The sequence below is a fragment of the Homarus americanus genome, unplaced genomic scaffold, assembly GCF_018991925.1.
Source record: "Homarus americanus isolate GMGI-L3 unplaced genomic scaffold, GMGI_Hamer_2.0 scaffold46833, whole genome shotgun sequence".
Lineage (NCBI taxonomy): Eukaryota > Metazoa > Arthropoda > Malacostraca > Decapoda > Nephropidae > Homarus > Homarus americanus.
In genome coordinates this window covers 264983-290706 of record NW_024756349.1, presented here as the reverse complement: position 1 = coordinate 290706, position 25724 = coordinate 264983, and the positions used below count along the sequence as shown (strand labels likewise).

Sequence of the window (25724 nt, the reverse complement as noted above, 5' to 3'; positions counted from 1 at the left end):
TTTGTGTTAGTTGTTTTGTTAATAAGTCGCCGGAAAGTTTAGAGAGCGTCCGAGGCAACAAGTTTGTCTGAGTGGTGTAAACTTTGTACCACAGTAACGCTTCTCTGCTGGGAGGTAAACTTTGATGAGAGGATACTTAGGGTAATAATAATAATGTTGTCTGCTGGGAGGTAAACTTAGTCCCTAGTGGAGGTGAACTTTGAACCCTAGTGGAGGTGAACTTTGAACCCTAGTGGAGGTGAACTTGGTCCCTAGTGGAGGTGAACTTTGAACCCTAGTGGAGGTGAACTTTGAACCCTAGTGGAGGTAAACTTTGAACCCTAGTGGAAGTAAACTTGGTCCCTAGTGGAGGTAAACTTCAAACAGAACACTGCGGGCTGGTGAAGGTAAACTTAGAACCTTAGGGAAGATAAACTTGTAGAACACTTTGAGGGGGAAGAGAGAGGGTAGGAAGAGGGAGAGAGAAGGGAGAAGGTAGGGAGGAGGGGTAAGGGAAGGAGGAAAAGAGAGGTAGGGAGAAGTGAGAGGTAAAGGAGAGGGAAGGAAAGGGAAGGAGTGCAGTGAATCTCTTTGTAATTATAATCTCGCGTCTAATACAACTTTTCTACAACTTTTCTCGTTATATTTCCTCATCTCAAATTATTCTCCACGGCTGCCGCTGGAACCAACAACTTGAGAAAAGAACACAAATTATTACTCAAGTTCCAAATTATCTTTCCTTTTTCCTTCATTTTTTCCTCTCTCTCTTTATCTCCCTTTCGTAAAATTCCCGGAAATGTAAATAACATAATTGATTGGGCTTTAACCTACAAGAGATGGTAATGAAGAAAAAAACTCTTAGCTCATGTTTACTCACCATTTGCCACCAGCAGCCGCGTCAGGAGAAGAAGGAGGACTGTCGAAGACCTCATTATGTGTGTGGTTGGTATCGTCAGGTAAAGCAGATCGGGGTTTTGGGTTGTTCTTCACTAGAGATTATTTATAAAGCTGTTGTTCTGGTTATGTTGTTGTTGTGTTGATGTTCTCTGTGGTGCTCAACAGGTGGCGTGCCTCGACATCTGACATTGACTGAGTGCTGAGGGTAGCTACTACTAATATTACCTTCTCTCTTGTACACAACATCAACTATTATATATTTTCCATCTCTTCCCCCTCAAAGAAATAATCTAACGAACGATAATTGTCAGTATTTTTTAAGTCTTGACGTTCACTCACTCAGAATGTCTTTGAGTGGGACTTTGTGGTATGTGTATATATATATAGTTTGGTGGTGATTGTGGTTATGATGGTGTTGGTAGTTTGTAGTTAACCACGACACCTAGACTGTCTTTACACCTGTTGTCGCGGTCATCCACTCAACACACCTGTACGCTTGATTAGTCTGATCTACACACGCTCACCTGCCACCAGTGTCACGTGCTGCGCCTCTAACTTAAACTGCACTAAAAACTTTATCCTCATCTATATATTTAGTTACATCTATTCAATATCAAAGGAAGTCAAGTATCATCCATCCTTCCAAGGGATAAAATAAAAGTTTAAGGATTGTTTTTAGTTCACACACGAGTCGAGTCAAGCGCCGCCACTCACAGAAAACGGAGACTTAGGTGGACCATGTGGACCCGTCCGCGGTCCAACAGTGTCTGGCGGGCAACTGTGATTCCCAGCCTTTCCCCATTCCTGCTGCCAGCCTCCACGCAAAACCTCAGCGCGCCGGACCCTCGAATCACGGGAGGTCACGCAACTGCCCTCCTGAGGGGGTCTGTGTTAAGAGCTGGAACCACAATCGATGTAGATTTTTATTGCATTATTTCCTTTGTATGTCTGTCTGTGTGTATGATTGTTTACCTCTTTTGTGATGTAAAGGAGTTGTTGTTTAAGAGAGTAAGAGTTTGAGGCTTCCCATTATGCGAGCACACACACACACACACACACACACACACACACACACACACACACAGAGGATAAGAAGAACCCCATCCCTTCCACCAAACCCCCACACCAACCCCCACAGCGAACCATCATCAAAGTGGTGGGGGGGAGTGTGTGAGGAAGGGGGGGGGGACCCTTAGACCCCCCTTCCTTCGTTTCCTGTTCCGTCAGCTTCGCCTTGTTCTTGGGTTGGTCTTTGTGGCCGCCTCACCGTCAGCAGCCTCTGTGTCCTCCCTCCCTACCTGATGATGATTCTGCTAATGAGCTCCCAGGAGATACACACCCGCTCTTTGGAGATCTACCTGGAGACTATATGTGCTTCCGTTACTTGGAGACTCTCTGTGGTTGTGTTATCTGGTGACTTTGTGGTTCTGTTACCTAGAGACGCTCTTGTTGCGTTACTTGGAGACTCAATGTTGCTGTTGCGTGGAGATTGTGCTTCTGTTACCTGGAGACTCTTGTTATGTTACCTGGAGACAATTAATCAATCAATCAATCAAGTGACAAGAGGTAAAGAATATCCAAGTGGAAGTGGAAGGGCAGCAGTAGGTGGATGGAAATGAATCTCGTTGGCGTAAATACTAGAACAACAATTACAGGTTCTGGGGAGGCAGGCTGTGCAGGATGGAGCAGGTCACGGTAAGAGGAGATCAGATACAAACGTGGCCTAGCGGAACGTTTGAAGAGAGTTTCAGGTCAGCTGTTTAAACGTTTGTGTCGTCCGCTGTAGCGCTTGAGAGTGCAGCTGAGTGCTTGAGTGTTTAGCTGAGTGCTTGAGAGTGCAGCTGAGTGCTTGAGAGTGCAGCTGAGTGCTTGAGAGTGCAGCTGAGTGCTTGAGAGTGCAGCTGATTAATGGTGTAATGGCTTCCGTTAACTGCTCTAACGACACTTATTAATCTGTATGTAGTTTTATGTGAATTCTGATGTTACGTTTGCTGTTGAACTTTGCTTGGGTGGGGTGGGGGGTGGGGGTGGGGACTTCGGAGGTGAGGGGTAGGATAGGAGAGGAGGGGGAGGGGTTTGAGAGCAGAGGGAGGGGAAGGAAAGGGAAAAGGGGAGAGGAAAGTGAGGGAAAGGGGAAGGAGAGGGTAGGAGGGTCGTAAGAGGTGGTGAGGGGTCGTGGGGACGTGGGGTTGAAAAGGAAAGGAAGGGGGATGGGTGGGTCGTGGGGGATAGGTGGGTCGTATGGGGATAGGTGGGTCGTATAGGGGATAGGTGGGTCGTATGGGGGATGGGGTGTGGTACAACAGAGAAATTCATTAAAGTATAATTTATATTCAGAGTAAAGAAGAGGAATTCAGATATGACCATTAATCACCAGCCGTCAGGAGATCCAGTGACATCAAAAGTCTTCCTCCTCCTTCTTCCTCTTTCTTCTTCCTCTTCCTTCTTCCTCTTCTTCCTCCTCTTCACGTCTTGCTGGAGATCACGCGAGGACTATTTTGTTAAGGGTGTAACTCTCTCTCTCTCTCTCTCTCTCTCTCTCTCTCTCTCAGGCAGCAGATGACGTGTGACCTAGTATGGCGCTGGACACTTACCAAAAACCACTCAGAAATGATTACATACATACATACATACGTACATACATACATACATACATACATACATGCATACATACATACATACATGCATATTTGTCATCATACAAGACCCAGTAATGATATCATAGAAAGTATTGAACAAGGTAGAAAGTATAAAACAAGGTAGAAAGTATTAAATGAGGTAGAAAGTATTAAATGAAGAATATATACGTATCTCTGCCACGTATAATACTCCCTATGTAACATTAAGTAAATAGTATCATACCTTGTGATATATAACAACATCCGACCTTTCCAAAGCAGCTGTTGAAGCGTTGGAGAAAGATGAAAACATTGTGATCCTGACAAGTTTATACAAGAGAGAGAGAGAGAGAGAGACGACCACGAGCATAAAATTATTTGAATTATTATATTTTCTCATATATTAAGCGTTTGAACACGTTGTAATATATGATTTTATATTGAAACTTCTATTTAACGGATTATATGGAGAGAAAAGTCCGTTATATGGAGGGTTCGTTAGATGTGAAACTTCCATCTAACGAACTGTATAGAGGTGAAAGTCCGTTATATCGAGAGAGGTCCGTTATATGGAGGTTTCACTATATAACACGAGATAGTATAAAGAGAAAGAAAAATTAATTATTGGATATTTATGCTAATTTAATGTGTTTGTTTGTTTGTCCTTTATCATCTTATTAACTAATGGTATAATGTTTGGTATTTTGGTGTTATTGTGAATGTGTTTGTCATCTTAGTGCCTGTCTGTCTGTCTGTCTGTCTGTCTGTTGGCTGTGTGCTGTCTGTCTGTGTCTATGTGTATGTGTGTGTCTGTGTCCGGCTGTGTCTGTCTGTGTGTGTGTGTGTGGTGGCTGGTGTCAGAATGTTGAACGGCGGCCAAAAATCACGTTCGGTTTTCCATTATTAAAACGCTGCCAAAGTTACGACAGAGAAAAATATAAAATTCACTGAAGATTTATATTTTTAATTTATATATATATATATATTGTATTTTCCCTCGTATATTATCACTTGAATTAGTTTATATATATTTTTTTTTATACTTTTGTGTATTATAGTTTTATGACTGGTTTATATATATATATACATTATGACTGGTTTATATATATGGTTTATATATATATTTAGCTCTCTGTTCACGTGAGCCAGGGCTGTGGTCGTCTGTTCACCTGGTTCAAACACTTCAAAAACTCAGTCCCGTATTTATGCTTCAGTGTTGTCAGTGACGTGAGAGAGGAGTGTGGGTGGTTGTGTGACCTGTGTCCTCTTCCACCAATGTGTTTTGAGGAGTGTGCTGGAGGTGTGGGTGGCTGTGTGGAAGTGTGGGTGGCTGTGTGGAAGTGTGGGTGGCTGTGTGGAGGTGTGGGTGTGTGTCATGCATCTTATTCCAGCACGTTTTGATATGTATGTATGTATGTATGTATGGATGTATGTATGTATATATGTATGTATGTATGTATGTATGTATGTATGTATGTATGTATGTATGTATGTATGCATGTGATGACACAGTAGTACACACAAAAATACACAGGAGGTTTTATTGTGAATCGTTGTACCAAAATGGTGATGAATGATGTGTTTACGTTTTAACTATAGGGCGTCAATCATACATACAAGATGGCTGACAACACTGGGACCCGGTACATCGTATCTACAGTAAATATACGATAGCCAGTACTGTAGCTACTTTAATGGACGATAACTACTTCTTCTCTTGTTCCTCTTCCTTCTTCTTCTTCTTCTTCTTCTTCTTCTTCTTCTTCTTCTTCTTCTTCTTCTTTTCCTCTCCCTCTTCCTTCTCCGTCTTCTCCTCTTCCTCTCCCTCTTCCTTTTCCTCTTGTTTCCTCTTACTTATCCTCCTATTGGACCCATACCCCTTTATGCTCCTCTTTCCTTTACTCTTCCTTTCCTCCCTTTCCCTCGTCTTTCTCTCCTTCCTTATTTATTCCTTCTTTTCTTTTTCCTTATTTACCCCATTCCTCTCCTTCATCCCTCTCACTTCCTCTACTTCCTTCTCCTCCTCTCCCAATTCCTTCTTCCTTCCCATGTCTCTTCCCCCCCCCTCCTTCTCTCCTAACATCTTTCCTCGCTTTCCATCTCTTTTATTTACCTCCCTTCCCCTCCCTTACACTCTCCCCTTGTCTTTTGTCTCTATCTAAACATTCCTTTTCTCTCTTCCTATATTCCCTCTTTCTCTTCTTCCTCCTCCTCATTCCCCTCTTTCGCTTTAGTTGTTCGGTGTATTCATTCTCACTTTCATTTCTCTCGCTTTTTTTTACTTTTATTATATTCCTTTTTAGCTCTCTCTCTCTCTTTCTCTCTCTCTCTCTCTCTCTCTCTCTCTCTCTCTCTCTCTCTCTCTCTCTCTCTCTCTCTCTCTCTCTCTCTCTCTCTCTCTCTCTCTCTCTCTCTCTCTCTCTCTCTCTCTCTCTCTCTCTCTCTCTCTCTCTCTCTCTCTCTCCATCATCCATCTCGCTTCTCTCCTGCTTCATCATTTATCAGACTTAAGTTAATACGTGGTGTTAGGAAGGAGACCGCTGCATATCATAAGACACTCGATACCTGTGGTAATGAGAGAGAGAGAGAGAGAGAGAGAGAGAGAGAAAGAAAGAAGAATATTATAAGATTTTTTTTTTTTTGGGTGGGTATTGTCTTAATTTACAACTAACTCACTCACAATACTCTAAAATAACCCTCATAAATTACCCGCCAGGACCTCATAGTTTAGGTATTTTTTGTTAATTCGATCATACAACACTTGTTTTAGTTCTCCCTGGGTGGAGGTAAACACAAGAAATCTGTGGAATTAATCTCACCAATATGAATATCTAATGCTTGTTGATTTACTTGTAATTGTAACTTCAGGTCACCTCTTATACGTGGAAACTGTCCCCAAAAGACGACAAATCCGTAAAAACTGGCCAAAAAAGACGCCATATACATCAATAGTTATGTTTAATGGAGTTGTTTTGGCAGACATATACAACAATTATTAAGTGCTTGTGTATATAGAACCATTTCTCGTTCACCCTCATGAAAAGTTTCCTGATTGACTCGTTTGTACAGCGTGTGAGACGATTATCATTTAAGCTGAGGTCAGGAAAAAGTGTGTGAATGTAATTTTCGATGGTTTAAATAGGGTATATATGAAGATTATTCTATATGCTATCTCTACAACACTAGATACACAGTCGCTACAACACTATATGCTTTCTACAACACAACACACACTCTACAACACTACAACACTCCCTTCAGCACCACAACACTACATACATATTCACTGCAACACTACAACACTCCTTACAACACAACAACACTCCCTACAGCTACACTACAACTCTCCTACAACACAACAACACTCCCTACAGCAACACTACAACTCTCCTACAACACAACAACACTCCCTACAGCAACACTACAACTCTCCTACAACACTACACTCCCTACAGCAACACTACAACACTCCCTACAACTCAACAATTCATATACATAGACACATCAGCTAATTATTTCATCTACACATATCAATAAAGTCTATTATCAACTCACCTCACTCACCATCAATTCACTTCACTCACCATCAACTCACCTCACTCACCATCAACTCACCTCACTCACCATCAACTCACCTCACTCACCATCAACTCACCTCACTCACCATCAACTCACCTCACTCACCATCAACTCACCATCAACTCACCTCACTCACCATCAACTCACCTCACTCACCATCAACTCACCTCACTCACCATCAACTCACCTCACTCACCATCAACTCACCTCACTCACCATCAACTCACCTCACTCACCATCAACTCACCTCACTCACCATCTTAAAACAGTGACTTACAGCGTCAGTGAAGGACATCGTACAACTCATGCTCACCACTATCACATGTACTGGCACTTGGATGAGAAAAAATACAAAACTTAACACGGAAATAAGGGGAAAAAATCTGACTTGTTTGGGCTACCTACATATTTTACTATCCCTGCAGTAAGTAAGGTATGAATAGTCAATAAAGTGAAGGATTATTTAAATACCCTGGATGCAAATTGAGTTTTACTTTATTTATAAACAGAAAAGGATGGCATCAGTCAAGGGGAATAAATATTACTGAATACTTCTCTTTAATTATGCATCAACACTCACGATATTTATTTGATATTACCAAAGAGAAGCTGAACAGAGGCGATACAATCTGGGTGGGTTTTTTTTTCTTTATTAATTCGAGATCTTAACTACTGAGATGATATTTTAAGCATCTTATTAACCTAACACCAGACTGATTCATCCACCATAGAGGGGATCCTGTGCTTCAGTGAGACATTATGCAAACATTATTGGTTCAGGAATGATATTTGCAAGAGTAGTGAAGATCGATCCAAATGATGCTGTAAGAGATGGAACAGAGTTGAGTTAAGTGGACAGGTGTGAGATAGATTGTGTGTGTGTGGCAGATGTGACAGAGTTAAATCGCCGTCGATAAAGGGTTTCGTCATCAAAGGGTTAAACGATCATCGTCAAGGGGTTAAATTATAGTCATCAAAGGGTTAAATTGCCGTCATCAAAGGGTTAAACTATCGCCAAAGGGTTAAACCATCATCGCTAAAGGGTTAAACTATCATCGTCAAGGGGTTAAATTATCGTCATCAAAGGGTTAAATTATCGCCATCAAAGGGTTAAACGATCATCGCCAAACGGTTAAACCATCATCGCTAAAGGGTTAAACTATCATCGTCAAGGGGTTAAATTATCGTCATGAAAGGGTTAAATTATCGTCATCAAAGGGTTAAACGATCATCGCCAAAGGGTTAAACCATCATCGCTAAAGGGTTAAACTATCATCGTCAAGGGGTTAAATTATCGTCATCAAAGGGTTAAACTATCGCCAAATGGTTAAACGATCATCGCCAAAGGGTTAAACCATCATCGCTAAAGGGTTAAACTATCATCGTCAAGGGGTTAAATTATCGTCATCAAAGGGTTAAACTATCGCCAAATGGTTAAACCAGGTTGTTGAGAGATCTTCATGACTAAAGCTACCTAGACCGTAGAAAGGGTACAAAGAACTAAAGAAAAGTAATACATTAAGAACGCTTTAGTCAGTATTCATTCTTGGAGATTAAATGACTGCTGGGTGTAGCTGCAGCTGTCATCCCGAGGTAACGTCAATCAATGGGAGTGTTGTTGACACTCTGCATCATCATCATCATATATCACCATCATCATCACCATCATCATCAACCATCATCATCATCACCATCATCATCAACCATCATCATCATCATATATCATCATCATCACCATCATCATCATCATCATCACCATCATCATCATCATATATCATCACTGTCATCATCAACCATCATCGTCATCACCATCATCATCAACCATCATCATCATCATCATCATCATCATCACTATCATCATCATATATCATCATCATCATCATCATCATCATCATCATCATTCACCATCATCATCATCATCATCATCATCATCATCATCATCATCATCATCATCATCATCATCATCATCATCATCATCATCATCATCATCATCATCATCATCATCACATCATCATCATCATCATCATCATCATCATCATCATCATCATCATCATCATCATCATCATCATCATCATCATCATCATCATCATCATCATCATCATCATCATCATCATCATCATCATCATCATCATCATCATCATCATCATCATCATCATCACTATCATCATCACTACCATTATCATCATCATCATCATCATCATCTTCATCATCATCACTATCATCATCATCACTACCATTATCATCATCATCATCATCATATATCATCATCACTATCATCATTATATATCATCATCATCATCATCATCATCCTCATCATCATCATCATATATCATCATCATCATATATCATCATCATCATCATATATCATCATCATCATCATCATCATCATCGTCATCATCACTATCATTATCATCATCATGATTATCATCACTACATATAACACCATCCATCATCACTACATATAACACCATCCATCATCACTACATATAACATCATCCATCATCACTACATATAACAACATCCATCATCACTACATATAACAACATCCACCTTCACTACATATAACATCATCCATCATCACTACATATAACACCTTCCATCATCACTACATATAACACCATCCATCATCACTACATATAACACCATCCATCATCACTACATATAACACCATCCATCATCACTACATATAACACCATCCATCATCACTACATATAACAACATCCACCTTCACTACATATAACATCATCCATCATCACTACATATAACACCATCCTTCATCACTACATATAACACCATCCATCATCACTACATATAACACCACCCATCATCACTACATATGACATCATCCATCATCACTACATATAACACCATCCATCATCATTACATATAACACCATCCATCATCACTACATATAACACCATCCATCATCAATACATATAACACCATCCATCATCACTACTACATCATGACAACTACACCGTTACTGCACTATAACAACTTGAATAACAAAATTCCAACCTCATTACATTATATTTCTTGTTTACTAGTCGAATTTCGAATTGAGGTCCCCAGTGATCGCACACTTCATAATATATTTATATACAAGATGGACTTCCGCAAAACTTCAGATAAGTCAATCCAAGATTTAGCTGTTGACTGTGAGCAGTACGGCGTCAACGTTTTTGGCAGCAAGCTTTATGAAATGATAGTTGACCCAACATGCCTCAGCCACTTGGGGAGCGGGACTTATGGCACTTGTTACACAGTCCAGATTTCAAGAAACTACTGGGTCGTCAAGCTCATCCCTGACGTAGCTTCATCCATCCAGAGTATGCAGCGGGAGATCCGTGCCTTGTCCGCCCTACACGGTGTCCCGGGTCTTCAGAAAATGATCGGTGTTTGTCCTTGGAAACTCGTCCTGATCACCGAGTACGCCGGGGATTCCCTGGACAATTACTTGGAGACCCAAAGCTGCACATTCTCCGAGCGCCTCCAGATCATACAACAGGTCGCCTGCACACTTTTGGAGGTGAACGCTCGGGGATGGGTGCACAACGATGTGAAAATTCATAACATCTGCGTCCAGAAGACCGACAACGGGATCCAAGCCACTCTCATTGACTTTGGTCTAGCTGTCAAGGTCGGGGATTCCATTCCATTCGCCCCAGGCACAGAGGCTCCCTTCCAAACGGCTCCTGAGGTCTTGAAGAGCCATCGAATCACCCCCCAGGCCGACGTCTACAGCGTCGGTCGCCTCGTGCAATGCCTTCTCTCCAAACACTTAAGCTACCTCGACCGAGAACTACGGCGATGGTTGATCCGCTCCTTCAACAATGACCCAAACCAGCGAGGCTCATTAGAAGAGCTTTTGGAATATCTAGGCGGTGAATATATACCCAGCCGCGTGTGAGTCTCCCACCAACTTTTTCACCCACCCGTCAAGCACCAGGCGTAAAGAGCGTTAGCAAGATAATACAAAAAAAAAAAAAAAAGAGAGAGAAGAGAGAGAGAGAGAGAGAGGAGGGGGGGGGGAGCAATGCATATAAATCTATCTACCGATCTGTCTAAATTATCTATCTTATCTAATCTATAAGGTGGGATTCGATGAATTCCAAAATGAACACTGCGACTCCTGTTGTCTCGGTAGGGTTGTCAAAATCATTCGACAGAAACTGACAAACAAAAGAAAGTCTATTTACATATACAGTATGTTGGCACCCCTGACACCTCTTTATTGATGACGTGATTCCTTCCAAAATAATAAAGTAATAGGAATCATTTAAAAGTGATGAGGCTGTTATCTTCTTTCTCTCTCTAGGGTTTGATAAAGTAAACTCAATCATGTATATTTCAACTCGTATTTTTTTTACGCTTGTTAATTTCACCAGACGACACCAGGAGTGATATGACTGCCTGCAGGTGTTACTCTACGATGTCTTAATAGTGTATTAACATATTTTATAATGATTTAGTTGTAGTAGTAATAGTAGGAGTATTAAATGAAGTAGTGGTGGCAATAGTAGTAGTAGTAGTGGAGGTAAATTCAGAAAGTTAGGTTAGGTTAGGTTAGGTTAGGTTATTCCACATCAATAAAGCTGAAACAATGATTACCGAGTGAGTCTACCATTACCACAGTCCAGTACAGGATGAGTTACTAAGGCAAGAGTCACCCAAATGTTTCATTTGTGTACCAGTAGCTACCGTAAGACAACACCCAGCAATAATTCTTACATCCTTGCCAGACGTAGGAATAATAACCTTATATTTTACTATGTCTATTAAACAAAATATACTATTCTTGTGTTAGATATTTATGAAATTGTTACTAAGATAAGCTATTAATTTAATAATTTTGTTATGTTTCCTTAGAAGAAATACGATAACTTCGTGAGATGATGACGATAACTTGGATACGATCGCTATATTATTCCCCTTATTTAATTCTTTTCTATTTTACTGTAGTTAATTATTCAGTGTGAGTTAATCAATACAGCAGGTAATTCAGGTTGGGATCTATATCTTGATCGTTCTTGTGTAACTTTCTAACTGATTGATAGTTGACTGAACCTTCGACCAGTTATTTTTTTTTCAATGCATTACTGGAGGATCTCTTGTTATTATTTTTGTTTTGTGATTGTTTTTCTTGTTTTGTGATTGTTTTTGTTGTTGTTTTGTCATTGTTTTTGTTGTTTTGTGATTGTTTTTGTTGTTTTGTTATTGTTTTTCTTGTTGTTTTCTCATTGTTTTTGTTTTGTTTTGTCATTGTTTTAATTTTGTATTATGTTGAAACTATCATATTCTTCTTCTTCAATTATATCTGCATGTTATTACGTTGGTGTTCTTGGCTCTGGCAAAACAAGTATCTTTACACACTCACGAGAATGGCACCGACACTCGTAGATGCAGGATTTTTTTTTTTAACTGCTGTCTTCCATTGAGATAGTTTGAAGCCAGTGTTTTTATTATTGTCTTTTATCACTCTCTTTAATTATTGTCTTTGAAGTTTTGTTAAAGGCTGTAAGAATACTGGTAACCTTAACGTGATGGAATATAAGATCAGATCAAGAGAGAATTGGGTTAAGTGAAGCTTGATACGTGGAAACTGTTTTGTGTTTACGTGTGCTGGCTCTCTCTCTCTCTCTCTCTCTCTCTCTCTCTCTCTCTCTCTTTTTGCATAAACATAAGAGTACCAGATATAAATGCAAATAGGCGAAAGATTGACAGAAACGTGTGTGTATGTGCGTAAGAGACGAGTGACAATAGGGAACATGCGCTCAGAAGAGAAGAAGGAAAGTCATAAATACTCAAACTATACAACAAAGTGAATAAAATGTGTGGAGATCTTTAGATGTTAGGGGAGGAATAAGTGAGAGAAGCAGGTGTTGGGGTGAGAGAAGCAGGTGTTGGGGTGAGAGAAGCAGGTGTTGGGGTGAGAGAAGCAGGTGTTGGGGTGAGAGAAACAGGTGTTGGGGTGAGAGAAGCAGGTGTTGGGGTGAGAGAAACGAGTTACGAGAGAAAACAAGAATACGTCTAATATGTAAAATTTAACTTTGTTTTTGTTTTTTCATTATTGTTTATGGATGAGGAAATGAAAGTGAAAGTGGGTCCTATAGACTAAGCCTTCGGTACACAGCGTGGATGGTCAGTATTGAGTTAGATGGTCTTCACTGCCTTTATTATAAGGTTAGGTTACCCGTTTACAGCTGAGTGGACTAGGAGTGTCCTGGGATCGAACCAACGACCTGGGGTCTTTGGACAGAAGGCGAGAAAGAGAGAGAGAGAGAGAGAGAGAGAGAGAGACCATAGATAACCTTCTCCTGTCGTTACTTCCATACGTTTTGTCGTTATTAAGTGAACCACAAAAACACTCACGTTAACACCTCTATCATAAACTAAATGACTTACTGATTATTCTCAAACTAAGAAAAAAATAAACCTCCCCCCAATAATCCCCCCAAACAAAGAAATAAATCTAGGAAAAGGTTTGGTTCGTCGTATCAAGCAAATGAAAATAACACACAAAAAAAAAAATGAAGGTTGATTCATGTGTCGGTGTAAAACTCTCAGGTGAGGAGGGTCTCTCCTCTAAAGGCTCAAAGGGTAAATTGTATCTAGTGGAGCACAAATTCTTCAAAGAGGTGTTTTGGTAAAAGAGAGAGAGAGAGAGAGAGCTGGTACCGGGTCACACGATGGTTGCCCCCCTCCCCCCACCCCTTCCTTTCCCTTCACCCCTGTCCCTTCATTTTCTACCCTTCACTCTTTTTCCCTTCATTCTGTCCCTTCATTCTGTCTCTTTATCTTTGTCCCCTTCAGTCGTTTTCCCTTCATTCTGTCTCTTCACTCTGCCCCCTTCTTGTTCTCCCTTCACTCTTCCCCCTTCTTTTTCCTCACTTCACTACCCCTTCACACTACCCCTTCGCTCTCCCTCTTCACTCTCCTTTCACTCTCCCTTCACTCTACCCCTTCACTCTCCCCCTTCACTCTCCCTTCACTTTCCCTTCACTCTACCCCTTCACTCTCCCTCTTCACTCCACAAATAGTATGATTCAGTTATTAAGAATCATTTTTAAAGGTGAATAATATGCCTAATTTTTTTGTCGGTTTTTCCACTCTGAGTAAAAACAAAACATTTAAAACAAAACTTCTTTTTTTCACCTCGAGTTATGAAAGAACGATGTTTTTAAGAGTGTTTTTTACAGCGGAATTTGATTATTTATCGGATTTTTTTTATTACTATTGAGTAAACAACTGATGCTTTTGTCACTTGCTTTTGTCACTTTCCGCCAGAGGTCAGATTTTTTTTTATTCCCCCTCCGTAGTCAGTTGTCTGCTTTTGTGTCTGTTTGTTTATCTATTCCTCCGTTATTCATTTGTTTACAACCTGTTTATCTTCCTTATTAATTTGTCTGTGTGTCTGTCTGCCTGTCTGTCTGTCTGTCTGTCTGTCTGTCTGTCTGTCTGTCTGTCTCGCTGTCTGTCTGTCTTCTCGTCATAGCCAAGTCAGGTATTGTCACGATGCTGCCTCGCCGCTCTGTGCCTTCAAGGTCATGCACGCAAAGGTCAAGGTCACGGAGCCAATTAGTGATAGGACAGGTGTTGGTGGAGAGGCGGACATGCGTCTACAGAGAGTTTACAGTAATTGATAGTTACAGGTGAGGTTACAATTACAGGTACAGTACATTAATGAGTATAGGTGTAGTTACAAGGACAGATACAGGTACAGATGGATAGATGGAAATACAAGGACAAATACAGCTATAAATACAGATACAAATACAGTTACTGATACAAGTCCAAGAATACATAACCAAATTAACACAGGAATATTAAACAGTACCAACACATCACCTCGTACAAACAGACAGACAGACAGACAGACAGACAGACAGTAAAAAAACAACAACAACAAGTATACGTCAGATATACACTGACAGTATACACCTCAAGGTTGAGTATATTCCAGTGTATTTGTTGGCTCACATATGGAACTGTGGTGTGGATATTAAAATAAGAGTTATGTAGTTTAGTAATTTTAGTACGAGTATTGATTTATGGATGAGTACAGGTAAGGTAGGGACGCCTTTGGGTGAGTACAGGTAAGGTAGGGAAGACTTTGGATGAGTACAGGTAAGGTAGGGACGCCTTTGGATGAGTACAGGTAAGGTAGGGAAGACTTTGGATGAGTACAGGTAAGGTAGGGAAGACTTTTGATGAGTACAGGTAAGGTAGGGAAGACTTTGGATGAGTACAGGTAAGGTAGGGACTCCTTTGGGTGAGTACAGGTAAGGTAATTCCCCTCTTTGTTTATAAATGGATGGAATAAGGAATAAAGATGGAAATAAAATAATAAAATATGATGTTTCTTGGTGAGGAAAGGACAGGATATAAATGTAATATTGAGGCGAGTGTATAGGTGTGATGGGAGAGAGAGGAGGAAGAGAGTGAGAGAGAGAGAGGAAGAGAATAGAGAGAGAAAGAAAACGGACATGGGGAGATAAAGTGAGAGAGGGAGTTTCCAAGAGAGAGAGAGAGAGTGTGTGTCTGTGTGTGTGTGTGTGTGTGTGTGTACATAAAAAAAATAATAAAATTCACTCCATCTGGCCTCCATATTTATAACTCTACTTCTACTTTTTTAGGAATATATCTCACTTAACCAAACCTAACCTAACCAACACGATAGACACACACACACACTCATAGAGACAAACATAAAGATTTAACTACCAAGTCCATTTACCTCAGATGTGCGCGCGCATTTACTCGGGTTCAGTGTTACCAGATTCACACGTCAGCTAGGGTCCTGTGGCACTATTACCAAATCCACACGTTAGCTCTTCACTGTCCATTCTATTCATCTTTTAAAAGTCCCACTCCCAGCTTACAAAAAACGACCTCTTGCATTGTTTATGGTGATTCATTGCGACCATCAACTTTACCTATTTTGACGGTGGATAATATGCAGGCTTCAGCTTAACGTGCAGGTGTACAGGCTTTAGCTTAAAGTGCAGGTGTACAGGCTTCAGCTTAAAGTGCAGGTGTACAGGCTTCAGCTTAACGTGCAGGTGTACAGGCTTCAGCTTAACCATACAGTTGTACAGGCTTCCGGGAGAGGGTTGAAGCACTCTTAACCACAGCTTCTCCCTGCTCAATATCCACCACACTGACCTCACCACCACACTCACACCAATACCCCCACGACCGCGAAAGCTACTGCAATTTGGATGTATATACCCCGTGGATTACTCAATGTGTTGGGAGGATGGCCTAGTGAAAATGGTCAAAGATAGAACATTCGCTTTATAGTGGTGGTAATGGTGGTGGGAGTGGTGGTGGGAGTGGTGGTGGTGGTGGTGGTGGTGGGAGTGGTGGTGGTGGTGGGAGTGGTGGTGGGAGTGGGGGTGGATTTCTTTGGTTTTAGTAGTAGTAGTAGTAGTAAAATTGTAGTAGAAGTAGAAGTAGTAGTAGAGCTTATTTGTTGTTATAGTAGAAGAGTTGCAGTAGTAGTAGAACAAGAAGAATAGTAGTAACTGTTGTAGTAGTAGTAAGAATGTTTATTCATTACGTGAAATAATCTAGGGTGTCTAAACTTCAGTTGATCCTTTTACACTACCATATGACCTTGACCTTTGACCTCTCTTGACCAAAAACACACAAGAGGCAGCCAGAGACACCCTTCTTGAATTAAAACTTGGAAATCTGGAAATCTGGAAATCTGACAGGAACTTATTAAAAATATTCAGTAGTCATTGCTCATAACACAGACCGATCTTTAACAACAAAAAATATACAAACATTGGTCAAAAATATTCGTCAATCTCTCAAGATTAAGAGAAGTTGTTTTATAAAACCTTGTTCTTGGTATCATGAGATAAGGTCAGAGTTCATATTTTCTCTCTTTGATGACCCTATTTTCGTATGACCTCAACCGAACAAAATATAAATCTTTAAAATTTAATTCTATTTAGTATTGACCTTAAAAAATACTGATAAAGTGTTTGGCAGCAAGAGATTTAAGTTCAAGGAGAAAATATCAAAGAAAACGAGAACCAAATACTAGTCGAAGGAAATCATTATATTAAAACTATCACCGAAGCTATTTAAAGAGAGAGAGAGAGAGAGAGAGAGAGAGAGAGAGAGAGAGAGAGAGAGTATTTCAAACTATTCAGAACTAAACTGTTACTATTAATCTCAAAGCAATGACTAACGTAGACTATCACTAGAATCTCCAACATTAAAACAATCAATTATAAAAAAAAAACCACAACACAAAATGAGATCCTCAACACCGGGTATTTGAATCCCACTCATCTCTCTTGAGCTCCGGAACAGCTTCAAGAGTTTCTGTTGGTCAGTTCAAGTTCAATTTTCGAGCGTTGCAACTCTTGACACGACCAGACGGCCAATAAACGTTCCTCTTTGTTCCTTTAATCACTGACGGTGGTGGTGGTGTCTGTCTGTCTGTTTGTCTGTCTGTCTATCTGTCTGTGTGTCTGTCTGTTTGTCTGTCTGCCTGGCACGGAAACACTCACACAGTTTAATCACCAGTTTTAAGTCATTTAATTCACACTTTTTTCATACGTGAGATAATCTTATGAGTGAAACAGTTTCGTCACCCAATGAAGCCTTACCTCTTAACTCTGTCCTGAAGAAACATCAACTGGAATTATAAGAAAAAAATGGAAACCTCAGAAATGATTTTATATTCTTGGGAAATAATCTTGTCAGTGTATGTGTGTGTGTGTGTGTGTGTGTGTGTGTGTGTGTGTTAGAGGGTTGATACTGTGTTTAAGCTGTCCTTTTTCTTCTACGCTAAGTCTCCATAAAATAAATAAGTACACTTTTTTTCCACTGGTTTAGGTTAGGTTAGGTTAGATTAGGTTAGGTTAGATTAGGTTAGGCTAGGTTAGGTTATTTAATATTTTTTTTACCAAACATTAACCCAAACGAGTGAAAATATTGTCTTAGATAAGTAATAAATTGAACAGGTAGTAACGAAGATCTCAATAACAGGTAAAAGAGTTAAATAAGATATGAAATGAAAAGTAAATAAAAATGAAAGCCTCACTATGAATAACGTAACTGTTGGTGTTTACATATGTAGCAGCTGTCGAGGGATAAAACGTGGGTGAACAAGCTGCCGGTGTAAGGTATCTGAGTTTCGCTTTGTGTGTCATGAATTAGTGAAGTCTCGCCCTCACTCAGTCATATTGTTGTTAAATGTTGTAACGTTTTGTTGTGTTCTGGTGTAGGGGGAGGAGGGTGTGTGTGTGTGTGTGTGTGTGTGTGTGTGTGTGGTGAGTAGGAGGATGCGAGGGTGTGGGGCGAGTGGGAGAGGAGGTGGTGGGTGTAGGGTGAGGGGAAGGAGAGAATGTGTGTGGCGAAGAGGAGGACAAAGGATTAGGAGGAAGGAGGAGAGGGAAGTTGTGGGTTGGAAAGTAGAAGTGGGAGGGTGGGGGAAGAGGATGGAGAGGGGAAGTAGGAGGGAGAGGTTGGAGGATGGAGTGAGGGAAGGGAGTGTGGAGGCGGGAGTGGAGGCGGGCGCTGATCTTGTTCATAAAGGCCGCCTGAGCCGTGTTGTTGAGGGGGCCAGAGAGGCCATTGTGGCGCCGCTACTGATGGATGGTTGCTTGTCTGACCACTCCATAACAAGCAAGACAAATTACTTACCTGTACTCCCAACAACCAACTAGTGGCTCATGTCGTAACAAAGGCAGTTTTGACATGCCATTCATCATCAGTAATTTATTCCGGTTGATGTAATTCATCAATATACAACGCGGTCTCCTCTGTTAACTGTGGAGGTGAGTAAACCTTCCGAGTTTTATCTCCCGAGGGGGTTGATGGTAACATGTTTCTTCCGGTGCGCAACAGATGGCGCCGACGTTGATTAAAATCAACCTTGTAGTCAACAGATGGCGCTGCAGTCGAGGTAATGCAACCTTAATCTGTAACCAATGCCACAGCCACTGTCCGGTACGAGGTCCCTAACTCTTCCCAGGCGTGGTAGTGGCATGTGGGCCATCTGGTGGAGGATGCTGTCATTACAAGAGGCAGGTTATTACCAGCAAAATGTGGCGAGTCACCACCAGATAATGTTGGGTTAACTGTCTCCCTCTGCCTCTGCGGTTAACACCTTTGTCTCAGTGCTAGTAAAGTTAACTCAACGTAGATTTATACACGAGTGAAGAGATTTGGAGCAGTCAACAGGCTCACCAGTGTACGTGTATGTCCTTCACACTACAGGCGGGAGGAGTCAAGTAGCATGTTCTTCAAAGTCACAAGGAACATTACCTGACTTGTTGAGTGGTGTTAAGGTGATTATAATCTTCACTTTATGTATTGCTGGTCCTAACTGTAACCAATATAAATTTCTCCGTGAGTCAGGTAAACAATGCCCCATTCCTCGTGTCCCCCGTGTACAATACAGTACTTGGGCTGTTTGTGTTGTTTACGATATTCAGTACAAAAAAGCGGTGGAATATTATAACAGTAGCACGTGAGTCAGGACAGTATACCAGCTACACTTTACATGTTAACCTCGGGAGAATAAATTGTGGCGACAACTTCAAGCCGTGAGTCTGCCCCTGGATGACAAGGCAGGTGAACATATCTGGTAACTTATCATGGTAAAATATCTCTGATCACCGTCTCTGGCTTCACACTGTATGTATAGAGAACAGCGAACAGTGAACAGCTAACAGTGAACAGCTAACAGTGAACAGACATAGAGGAATATAGAATCACTTAAGCTCGATCAATAGTTTAAAATTTGATGTGAGTCTCAGAATTACACTAGTTTGTTCATATTTGGTGTCACTGACAGAGGTGGTACAGTTTATGGGTTATTCCAGGCCATAAACACGACTGATCAATACTGTTCCTTCTTCTGGAACTTGTGTACAGCCACCAGACTTAACCTTCTCATTTGTCTACAACCTCAATACCTCATGTATAACGAAAACAACTTCATATATAACGAAAGTACAACACGTGCCGATGATGACCGTAATGAAATTCAATTATAATGGTCATTTTTTACGATTCATTTATGTCACTATCGTATCCCAAGATTCTAGAGGTGAAGGTAGACACTGAAATCAATCCCCGACATATAGTAGCTTTGACCTCGAGTTACTGTGAGTATAATGTTGACTCTTATCTGACGTAATATTTCTATTAATGATGGTGACCTTCCTAGATGGTATCCACGATTGATTTTATTTCCACACGAAGATTAATACAAATCAGTAGATAGATTATCTCTTGATCTGACCAATTTATTTCCGTATCCACTGGACTAAATCTCTGTTTTCTATTTAAACTTAATACTGCACCAGAGACTAAACTGTTAAGTATTGCCAAGGAAATACCCCCAGTCCTTGTGTTCAGACCAGAGACAGGGAACCTTGTTAGTTTGTCAGGGTTCGTAAGTGTTTGGAGAAGATATATATGAAACATTTTTATTCTTACACTTTTAAAATATTCTGCTGTTGTGGTGTACCGGGAGTAAACACCTCTTGTGATGACGGCAGGAGGCGCTGGTAGGAGGGACGAGTGTGGTACAGATTCCTCAAATTCCACAATGGTGCTGTAGTGAGCTGCTGTAGGGACCTTCATATCTCCCAGGTGAGAGGAAAATACAGAGACCTTCAAGCATTTGGATTTATTCCCAGAACTCTTCAGGGATTTATATATATATACTGTATATATATTATAGTGTGTGTGTGTGTGTGTTAGTTTACGTTTTTATCATCATCATCATCATCATCATCATTTCCTTCACCAAGTCCCTCTGGAGTTTAGTTCCCGCCAAATAAATATTATAAACAAAGGCTAACTCAACACACAAGACGCCTTCGTAACGTTATACCTAATAACTAAATATGCATAATGGACATCTGGCTCCCGAGTTGCCGAAAGAATTCAACTTAATTTAACTTAAGTTTTAATTTAGGAAGAACTTAGTTATGAGATCATGATCAGGGTTCTAAAAACTAATCGGGAACACTTCTTAGTTGGTGAAGTTTGGGTAAAACTCCGGAACTTACTTTTATTTCTCGGTGGCGGCGACCCTAATATTACGACGGGCGGCTACAGTCTCCACAAACACATTTAATATACTCTAAAAACATTATAATAAACAGTATAATAACAGCCGAGGTGTTTAATGATCGTTACTCTTATAGCCAATCATATAATAGTTAAATTGAATTATTAATTAGTTTACAAGATACTCTATTTAACCTGTGAGGAAAATGTTAACGAAGGAATTATCGGTTAAAGTCTAATAAATAATGGAAGAATGAATGAAAATCTAAGGATGTATTTACTTGTGTTTATATATAACTTTTAAATAGGATTGGTATCGTAGGTAAAGAGGATGAGGTAAGGAGTTATCGTACGTCTGACAGAGCACACGCTGCCATCTTGCTGCCCGCATGTGGTGAGATTCTTGTACGGTACACCAGATCACAACACGCACACACACACACACACACACAAACAAACATACACACACACACACACGCACACACTGATTAAAACAGACACATATATTAACTCCCTGACGACGCTCCCTGGGGTGTGGTGAATCTGTCTGTTGAAGTTAATCATCTCTCCACCTGTGCCAACACCTGAGGCACCCTGACCAACACACACTCAGTAACGTGGCTCTACTGAGGTTAGGTTCAGGAGAGAGACAGACCACGCCCTACTGAATGCTGGTTAACATTCATGGCTTACATAAGCACCCGCTGCGTGACTGACCACTGACGGTGTGTGGTGGTGTTGTGGTAGAGATGTGGTAGTGGTGTGTTGTGGTGTGTGATGGTGTGTTATGGTAGTGGTGTGGTGCAGTTATGTGGCAGTGGTGTGTGGTGGTGTGGTGGTGGTGTGTGGTGTCATATGTGGTAGTGGTATGTGATGTGATGTGTGGTGGTAATGTGTGGTAGTGGTGCTGTGGTAGTGGTGTGGTGGTGTTGTGGTGAGTTATGACGTATGGTGAAAGACTCATCACTCAAATTAAGTTTTTCAGTTATCAAACAAAACACACTGTACATAATCATTATAACTAGTGGAGAATAAATGAATAAAACAATTACTATTATATAAAAATTTCCCCGGTAGTCAAATATATCAAATTGATATAAAAATTGATATTAAAAATGTGACCTGTGTTGGATTACATAAAGACTCGTTCAGATAAACTAAAACATTAAATAAAAACAGGTTAGGGGATAATTAACCCTGTATGTTTCACAACGATACACTGATGTACTGTCTACAATTTATCTTGGGAAGGAAGAGAATAGACACACCTAAACAAACTGAGTTAAAGTGATATAATGTAACTCATTTCTCTAAGACAATTTTAAGGTTTGATTATACAGTATTGATTTAACTCGTTACACACTCAACTGGCTGCCCTGCTCTTGTGTTTTCTCTCTTACTTCAGTATTTTTAACTCAACTTATTTGGAATTTTACGGTCAATTTAACCCCCAGGAGCCAAGATACTGAATAAGACAACTGTGTGTCATTATCTCAAGAGTAAACAGTGTCGCCTTTCTGGATAATTTCTCTACCATAAACATAAGAGTGTAGGAAGCTCTCGTTTCTCTCGAAATGTTTTACTTCCCTCACCAGCCGCCGGATCTACCAGACAGTTCAGCCTCGGCTACTACACTGATCGACTATCACTCTGGTGAACACATTTGTATTCAGTGTGGATGAAGATAGCGAGGCGAAAGGCTATAGTAATGCTTAGAGTGAGACGGGCGCCTTCAGAGGACTTTGAGAAAGAGCCAGCGCGAAGGTCCACCCAAAGATGGGGAGACGAGCGATGCTTTCTAAGGATCATATTTACTCGAGCGTCGCTGAGACAATCTTCCGTGAGCTGTCTCGGGGAGGTCGTCACTACTTACACTTGAGGGAACTACTTGTGGTATTTACTCGGATTAAAGATAAAAAGGAAGAAATACGTAAAGTTATAAACCTGATGAGAAGGAAGAGGTTAATGTGACCTATTTTCTTCTCCAGCCTCCCCCCCTGAGCAGCTTGTGTTACCCTGATGGTCGTGTTAATGGCGCGGGAACTGAGGAGGAACCAATGCTTCCTAAAGAGTTAAATGTTGGAGCCTTCGGGTAAGAGATACAGTTTCAGGGACGATTTAAAATTAAAGAAAATTTCATATCTAAAAGGATTGAAGATTAGATCTGGATTATTTTATAATATTAACTGTATCAATGTTCATTAGCAAGAAGACTGAAGCAGCAGTCATGTTATTGTCATCTTAAAACATTTCCTGAGCTCTGTGTGTTGTTATGGTTAAGAGATAAGTATAGGAGGGGAAGGAGTGGGTCGCCCTGTTGGACACCATCACACGATATATATTCTATGTTACATTATGTTACAGTATGGTCACTCACTACTGTAACAACATGGGATAAACGATAAAGACAGGTATAGTAACGTTTGATGACTTATCACGGTCTCCTCTGGCCAGGTTAAAGAAGTTTCTGTAATCGAATTTAACCAAAGCTTTTTCACTGATGGACTCGATAGGAAAGCTTGACGTTATACAAGTCCTCACACACTAAAGAAATCACCAATACGATTAGTTATATTTTCTCTGATGTCTTGTGACGCCCCCTCCCTGGCTGCCAAACAGGGGAGTGTCGACAACGATGGTAAGTCTCACTCCGACGATTTTATTTCCTAGGGCTGAGAGACTCGCTGAAAAAGAGTGTGATTGCCTTAGGAATATAGTCAGCCAGGAAACTGTCGGTGAATTAAGATGAGTTGTATCAGGTGACTCAGATGTTAGGTTAAGGGTTAAGGTAAGTTTGTGTTTTGTTATGTTGATTCCTCTTAAGTCTCTCACGCCTTGACTCTACCGTTTAGAAATAGAAAAAGAATCTCGTTGTTGTTTATTAAGAATCAAAGGAAGACACAGGTAAAGGCTGATAATAATGAGAGATATTTAACCTGTTCCTCCAACGTTACATTATCAATACTTCCATAAACCATCACCTGTTAGTTCACTCACCATCGTCTTCTCACAGTCTTGGTAAATGAACTTGTAAAATCTTATAGAATAATCAGTAGTCAGAGCAGCGACAAACAGTCCATCAAAATATAATTCCCCGTATTTTTTCTCTTCCCTGGATTTTCTTCTTTCCTTGTCGAGATAAAAAAAACCCGACTCATAAGATGCTATACAACATGAGCTCTTAACACCCATCTGTGTAAAACCTCTTGTGGGAATTTCGAACTAATGGTCACTCCATCTTCTTCCTTGTCATCCTTAAGGGAGAAAATCAATCTACCTAATGAATGACGTCACGTGCTCTGGGCTTGACATACTCTTGTCCCTAATTATTCTTAAGGTACCGAGTTGCCCCGGCCACCAACGCAAGCCAATCTACGCCTTACTGTCTCGGTTATTAAAGGCGAAGTTTATAAAATCCAGGACAAGAGTCTTTCATCTAAAGTTTTGCTCACATTTTGTCCAGAAATTAAGACAGTGTACTTTATACCTTGTGATCCTGTGTGGTGATGGTGATGACAGTGATAGTCAGGATAGTGATGATAGTGATGGCGATGATGACACTGCTGATGGTGACGGTGTGGTAATTATGATGACTGTGGTTGTTATGATGGTGACGGTGTGATTTAATGGTAACGACAGTGTCACCATCAACTAAGAGGGGTGGGGAGTGGAAAGAGAGGGGGGGAGGGAGAGGGAGAGAGAGAGGGAGGGGGAAGGGACCGAGCTAATCCACCGTGTACTAAAGAAGGTGGAACTCTTCTTCCTGGGTGTGAGATGCAAGGAGACACATTTTACAACCCCGGGATTCAGTTCACATTGTCGAGGAGAATTTTTTCCCTCTCTCGTTCCTTGAGTGTGGTGTTAATTGCCCTGAATCCAATGGTACGCGAGAAACACTGGTCGCTGGGGTCTGTATGGCGAGGAAGTGGACAATATCTTAATCCAGTTTATTTTAATGTGTGGGATGTTTTGTTTAGTTATGCGCTCTTACTTCTTCTCTCCTTTCTTTCTTTTTCTCTCTATCTCACTGTTTTTTTTACCTTGTTCGTGATTTTCCTCTTCCTTCCTGCTGTTTCTTCTTCATCTCCTTCTTCCTTTTTACTCCTCCTCCTCCTCCTTATCTTCCTCCTTCTACCTTCTCCATCTGCTTCCTCCTCCTCCTCCTCCTCCTCCTCCTCCTTATCTTCCTTTTCCTTCTCCTCTTCTCCTCCTTCTCCTCCCCCTTAGTCTTTCATCCTCCCTGTTGTCTTTTCGATAATAATTCTGATCTAAAACAATATATTATCACTCTTAATTCATGTTAATTATGCTGTTATTTGTTATATGAAAACACAACCCGTTTTTATTAACATGTCTATAAAACTGAACCAATTATAATAACTCTCTTTATACAACTACGTTAATCTTCGTATATGACATAGAAACTAATGTACCTTAGTTCTTATGTCCAAAAGACTCAAAAGAACTGTGTTGATAAATTAGGATTTTGTTTAGTTTGGGATGCATAAAAATTGGCGTTCGTTTTCTATGTATAAAGTGAATACGTTAACAAAGAGAATAGGGGGGCCGGACACGTTGATGGTGAGGTGATGGTGAGGTGAG

At 40.6% G+C, this 25724-nt stretch overlaps 1 protein-coding gene across 1 annotated transcript; it reads left to right on the top strand.

Annotated features, from left to right (window-relative positions):
- Window positions 1–10179: 10179 nt before the first annotated feature.
- On the top strand, window positions 10180–10983 carry LOC121856775 (probable myosin light chain kinase DDB_G0292624). The gene has a single exon (XM_042352472.1). The coding sequence runs from the start codon at window positions 10180–10182 to the stop codon at window positions 10981–10983; it is 804 nt and encodes a 267-aa protein (XP_042208406.1).
- Window positions 10984–25724: the final 14741 nt, after the last annotated feature.